At 37.0% G+C, this 6,486-nt stretch overlaps 1 protein-coding gene across 2 annotated transcripts; it reads right to left on the reverse strand.

Annotated features, from left to right (window-relative positions):
* Positions 1 to 667: 667 nt before the first annotated feature.
* On the reverse strand, positions 668 to 6,486 carry rwdd3 (RWD domain containing 3). Of its 2 annotated transcripts, none has more exons than XM_088085113.1 (5): positions 6,279 to 6,486; positions 4,691 to 4,926; positions 3,300 to 3,524; positions 1,166 to 1,284; positions 668 to 1,050 (listed from the first exon to the last, which is right to left on the reverse strand). In XM_088085113.1, exons 1-5 carry the CDS (start codon positions 6,364 to 6,366, stop codon positions 1,038 to 1,040), a joined length of 681 nt encoding a protein of 226 aa, XP_087941239.1. In that variant the 5' UTR covers positions 6,367 to 6,486; the 3' UTR covers positions 668 to 1,037. The 2 variants fall into 2 exon arrangements, with proteins under 2 accessions (XP_087941239.1, XP_042345261.2); XM_042489327.2 differs by having other exon boundaries at positions 668 to 1,057.

Here is a 6,486-nt window from a genome sequence, read left to right on the forward strand (position 1 = left end):
CTGATGGGCGTTGCTTCTTTTCCGCTCTGCTGTTTTCAACATAGCATCCGGGTCACGAACTTTCTCATTTTTTACAGCCAAACTTATCTTCCTTAAAACATCGGAGATGAAAAATTGACAACTCAGTAACAGAAGCTTGATTTATATTTAATCAGCGCTGCGTAGAAGGGGTCGACAGATTGTCGGGCCGATATTTTGCAGATTCTCTGTATCTGTTTTTTATTTTAATGATCACGGATAAAGTTAGTTTATTAAAGTCTGCAAAGAAAGTGTCAGCATGGGAGGAACTTGCTTTGTAAAAGCTCAGGAAGCTTTTTTTTATTATTTTTTTTTCACTGAAATTTATTTTTAAAACGTTGCAGGGAACTTGCTGTATATGATATTTAAAGATCCAGTTTTGATTAAACATTTGTGAACAGAATTTAAACAAAGTTTTTTTTGTTGGAGTTTGTTATTTCCAAACTTTAAATATTGACAAACATTTTCATTTTTATTATAAATACATATCGGTTGCAAATATCTGTTATCCGTATCATTATGTACTAATTATCAGTATCAGCCCTGAAAACAACATCAGTCGACCCCTACAGCCTAATTTTCCTTAATTTTACTGTAGTTTGGTTTGTGTGGTTTTGACTAAAGGGGGAAAAAAAGACCTTTAGTTCAATTTGTGTTCAAAGCTTTATTGCAAACAAACCATCGGTCCATAAATAACAATCTCGTGAAACGTCACAATACACATCAGCAATAACGAAACGTTTGTTCTGTTACCATCGGTCTCTTTGTGTCTGTTGTCGAGTCGATGCTGCAGCACAGTTTTTCATACATCGTCGTGTTTTACTCTGGAGGTCCGGGCGGTCGGCCTCCTCTGTGCAGCTGGACTGTGTTCGTTCAGTCCAGATCTTGTTGGGGATCAGTTTGGTTTCAGTCACCCGTGTGCTGTCAGTCACTCAATGATGGCAGTATCTGCTCCAACAGCTCCGTCATGTTCATTTCCTGGAAGACTGCGGTCAACTCTGGTGACGACTCGCAGTTCTTCACCTCAAATCCCTGCAGACTGACAGAAAAACACGGAGAGACACCGTGAGAGCTGCAGTCATGAGATCATAACGCTGAGAGATCAGAGACTCTGCTACATCTGAGTCAGTTTGTCCGTGATCCTCACCGTTGTCCACTGGAGGGAGACGAAGGGCGTTCAATGAGAACCTTCATCATCCTCTCTTTGCATTTCCTCCCTGAAGAGTCCACGTCCACCTTCACTGTCTTCAAAAGGCGGCAAAACTCCTGAGAGACACGATTACAGTCAGACTTTTTAATGCAACTCAGAATTACATTTAAAGCCAATTTTACAAGAAAAAAAACACAATTAATTCGGGTTGGAGACAATTTTGCTGAAATGTTTATTACATAAAGCATTTTTTGTCTCATGGCAGAGACGAGGGTCCAGAACTGGAAATATGTGGCATTTATTGGCGAGTTTTTCCTGTTTCTCGCTCTGCATGTGGGATTTCACTGCCTCGATCCCCGTCGCCCCGAGTGCACTGGCCTGTGTCAGTTTCAGCCATGCTGCTAAATTTCAGCTGAATTGCAAATTTTCATTGAATTTGCAACATGTTGTCCAGGGTGCATGACAGCTAACGGAAAGTGGGTCCTCAGCTTTTCGGCTTTTTGTCCTGGATTGAAATAAAATGTTTGTTCCATTTTTTTCTGCATGATATTACTGTAAGAGGCTTTTTTTGTTTGTTTTCCAGTTATCAATTATTACCAATTATTTTATGATTTTGCAATGCAGTTTCAGAAAAAATCCCAATTAATTAAATAAAACGTACTATGTCTTAGCATTTTTATTAATTTTGATTTTTGTTTTTTAGATTCATTTAGCACCTTAGCACTTTAAGGGATCCATTAGAAACCTGCTTTAAGGCTCTGGTTTGTCCATTTCTGTGTTGAAATGATCATTAGTACCCCCAATATTTCATTCTGCGGAGTTCTGTGTAACTTTTTTCTGTACTGAACCCCTTTGAAATACTTTTTCAGCCAAATCCCCCCCGACCAGCGCGAAACAAACCCAGCGCTGTGACATCAGTGTCCTTTAACAGCATTATAACTGAAAAACACTTTTTAAATTTGGGGGCTGCAACTCGTGGACGTAAATCCCATTCAAACATAATCTTTGTCACTAGTCTCCGTATTTTAAGCAGCATCGCTGCTGTGCTTCAACCACGACTCCAAGTTTGTGTCTTGACGGCGGCGAGTGATTGATTGACAGGTGACGAGATTTGACAGTTTGGGTCAAACGATCCTGGTTTGGGCAGAGCCTGTTTTTTTTTTAAGGATAGTGAAACTGAATATTGAGTATAAAATTCTAAAGTTTCTGAACTTAGTTATATTTTTACTGAATTTTTTATAATATAATAATTTTTTAGGAGTTATGCATGACTGCTAAAATACTTTTTTTTTTATCTCACGTACCCCCCGTGGAGAAACACTGATGTAAGACTTGCACACATTAAAGAAACATTTACTGTCAGTTAGAGAAAGAAATCCGACAGCGGCCTCTGGTGGTTTAATCTGATGCTTTGTTGAAGCGTCGATCCTCCCTCTGCAGCCTCGTGACTTCCTCCCTCGCTCTGAGAGCCGCTGTGACCTGAGCGTACACAGATCTCATTTTTTTGGGAGGAAAATTTGGCTTTGATCACAGCTTTCTGAACTCTTTAGCCTCTGCGCTGCATTTTATATCAGAGCTGCAATAATTAATCAACGTAAAATAAATTCATAACTATTCTGATTATCAATTAAGTCATTTTTTAATTTAAAAAAATCCAAAACTTCTTGTTTCAGCCTCTGAGATTTGCTGCTCTCGATGATCTCAACATTACATTAAGTTTAATATGTTTTCATTTTGGCTGACATGAATAGATGCATCGATTTGGGGTCCAGAGAACAGAAATGGAAATTTTAATTACTTCTGATGAAGAAAACAAATCTTGAAATTAATTGATTATGCAAATATTCTTTTACTGCTGCTGTATTTTCTATAGTTTTTATTTTGAAAGAGAGGGCTCTGTTCTTTTAGTTTAAAAGAAATGTGTTTATTCTGAAGTGATCATAGTCTCGTGATCGTGACATAAACGGCACATTTAACATGTTCTGCATGAATGAGTACATGCTGTCTGCAGGACACGCACACACACACACACACACACACACACACACACACACACACACACACACACACACACACACACGTCCTGACTGTTCAGCACGATGATGGCATGTTAACACGCGTGTGCTGGCACCTTGATGTCGGGTCTGGCTCCCTGCAGAATAACCAGTATACTCCGTCCCAGTAACAACCTCCCAGTGAGCTGCAGCTGCTGGGTCCAGCGCTCCAGCAAACTGATGTAACGATTTCGAGATCTGATGTGGTCCAACGACAACACGGCCGTCCACTCCTCCTCTTTTTCTCCCTCTTTCACATCCTCCTCTCCTCCTCTGCAGCTCTCCGTCACCTCCACAGACTCCTGTTTATGACACGGGTGTAAAATCACGAACTTATAAAAACGCGGTTCAATCACACCCGAAAACTTCAATTATTAACCCGAGCGATAATCTGCTTAACTCACTGAACTCAACATATATATGAGACGGGCTTTTAATTCCTGTCACACAAAACTGTTGCTCAGCAAAGATGGGAAATACAATCAAATTATTTATTTAACCCTTTGAAACCTGAGCAAATTGGTTTGGTTTCTGTCAAAATCATATGGGAAGAAGACAGTGAGCAACAAAAGAAAAAAAAAAAAGCAAGTAATTACTAAAAAGTACAAGAAAATTATCTGAAAATGAGTTTTAAATTTTGAAAAAGAAAAAAAGTTAAAAAACAAATTAGGCCAAGAAGAATGGAGGGAAACGTGTTTAAAATTATAACAATTCTGTTACATAATTTTAAATATGTAATATGTTTATTCCCTAGACATTTTTTTTTTTAAAACTATTTTCTAAATCTACTATTTTCTTGCAATTTGTGGAACATTTCTTACAAATTTGCTCATAACCTTATTTTCCATGTTTTTGAAAGAAAACACAAAAATGTGAGTTAAAAGGTTTAAATACTTGTGAAAGGTGTCTAAAAGCAGCAACCAAAGCACAAGAAAATCACCAGAAAAAATGCTTAAGTTAAACAAAAATAATTGCAAAGCTAGAAATGACCAAAAAATTATAATAATTCTGTAAAATAATTTTAAAAAACATATTTATTTAAATATATTTAATATAATAAATTTAGTTTTAAATATTTTTATCTTTATTTTATTTTTAAAGGAATATACTTTCCTGAGCTATTTTAAAAATGAGTGTTGTACATCGACTATCTTTTTTTGCGTTTCTCTTGTTTACCATCACGGTTTCGGTAAAATTAACTGAACAGCTGAGTAGTGGAGAGTTAACATTGTGAGTAGTTTGTCCATATTGACAAAAGTTTAAACATAAATACAGATTTGTGTGTGATCTCAGCAGCTAAACTAATATTATTTTCAGCAGGTCGCCAACAACCTGATTTTATACATCCAGATAAAAATGAGCTGCACCAGCCTGAGTCTCCAACTGAGACGCCTTTATTTGTCAAAATGTGCCGTATTGGGCGTTTATTTGAAGATTTTCGGCGTTAATACGTAGCACGTTAATTTACCTGCAGCCACTCCACCAGCTGGTGAACCATCGGCTGCTCGGGTGGTAACGCTGCAGCTCGATCCAGCAGCTTCTGTCTGATGCTGAGACACTGAGTCCTGGAGAGACGGGCGGAGGAGACGGAGATGGCGGGGGGACAGGAGGGGTAACCGGGGTGCAGGTGGAACAGCAGACTCACGTCCAGACTTAGTTGTCCTCCAGCTGAGCTGTTGATCTGGACCGTGAGTCCATCCTGAGCTGGAAGTCACAACGCAGCAGTGACAGGCAGATTTTAATTTAGGTTTTTGAGGTTTAGCATCGATATTTTTATTCGATAAATAACAAGTGAGAGAATTACATTTTTTAAAATTGTTATTTTAAATGTTGTGTCAGAAATATCTGAGTCCAGAGGATCAAAGAGGTTGTTGGTTTTTCAGGACAATAAAAATGAAAATCTTTCTGTCAATATATAAAATTAGCAATGTAACAAACTCCAACACAAAACTTTGCTTAAATGATTTTTAATCAAAACTGAGACTTTCAACATCAAATACAGCAAGTTTTTTATTAAATCAAGTGAAAATTTAATTAAAATGAATAAATTAAAATAGCTCTCTGAGGTTTTACAAAGTAAAACTTCCTCCCATGCTGACACTTTCTTTGCAATTTTTAATTAATTAATTTTATCAGTGATCATTAAAATAAAATACCGATACAGATAATCAGCAAAATGCCAGATATCGGCCCCGATAATCGGCCAGGCTGACAGTCTGTCGACCCCTCTCAAATTTGGGGGCTTTAATGAGCCAAAAAAAAACGACCTTTTAACGGAAATGTTTCAGTGTTAATTCTGATGTCGGGATGCAAATACACCCTGAGGCCGTGTTTTTTTTTCCCTCAACATGACTGAATTACAAAACATGAGTCTGCCAACACTTTATTGTTTTTGTAGTAAAGAGTCATAGTTGTATCAAAGCTGAAGTGTTAACCCTTTAAAACCTGAAGCGAAGATGCCTTTTATAAGAATTGTATTTAAACTTGTGAGCACTGAACGGGTCGGTGCAATTTCCTTCAAAAACAGAAAAAAAGGAATTAAAAAAAATTAAATTAAAAAAAGGAATAAAAAGATGATGACTATCATGATTACATATAATGATGTGACAATTATTATAGCCTATTTATTTTCTTTTTTACTTTTACTTTTTGTGTTGTTTTTTTATTTCAGGTAATTTTCTTGTACTTTTTCTTAATATTGTTCATATTTTTTATATTTTTATTGTTCGCTAATTTTGGGATCGTTTCGCCTTTCATTGCTCATTGCCGTCCTCCCACTTTTTTTTTTTTTTTTTTTAAGAAATCGAGTCAGTTTGCTCGGGTTTGAAGGGGTTAAACAGGCAAAGACTGAAACAATCTGAAACAAAACAAAACAAAGAAACAAAGAAATATTTTTCACTTTGGTATCAAACTCGTTTCTGAATAGAAATAAGAAGAGACGCTTTATTTACTTAGAAACGTGGTTTTATTTAAGCTTCATGCTCTGAGTTTACATGTCAGTTAAAAACGTGTTTTTTCACAGAAATGTTGTTTTTTAGAGAAAAGTTCAGACTCACCAGACTTCCGGATGAGCTCAAACTCTCCCTCTGCGCAGTAAATGGACTCTAACACAGAAACCTCCTCTACGGCGGCTTCAGACATCATTCACACGCAAACATCGCGGCGTCAAAGGTCACATTTCATCCAAATTTATGTTGTTTACTGTTACATCATCGTGAATTCACACGCTGTTATGTTGCTACACATGTCCGGACCTTATTGTCG

Source organism: Plectropomus leopardus, chromosome 1 (assembly GCF_026936395.1).
Source record: "Plectropomus leopardus strain MGB_pleo_1.0 chromosome 1, ASM2693639v1, whole genome shotgun sequence".
Lineage (NCBI taxonomy): Eukaryota > Metazoa > Chordata > Actinopteri > Perciformes > Serranidae > Plectropomus > Plectropomus leopardus.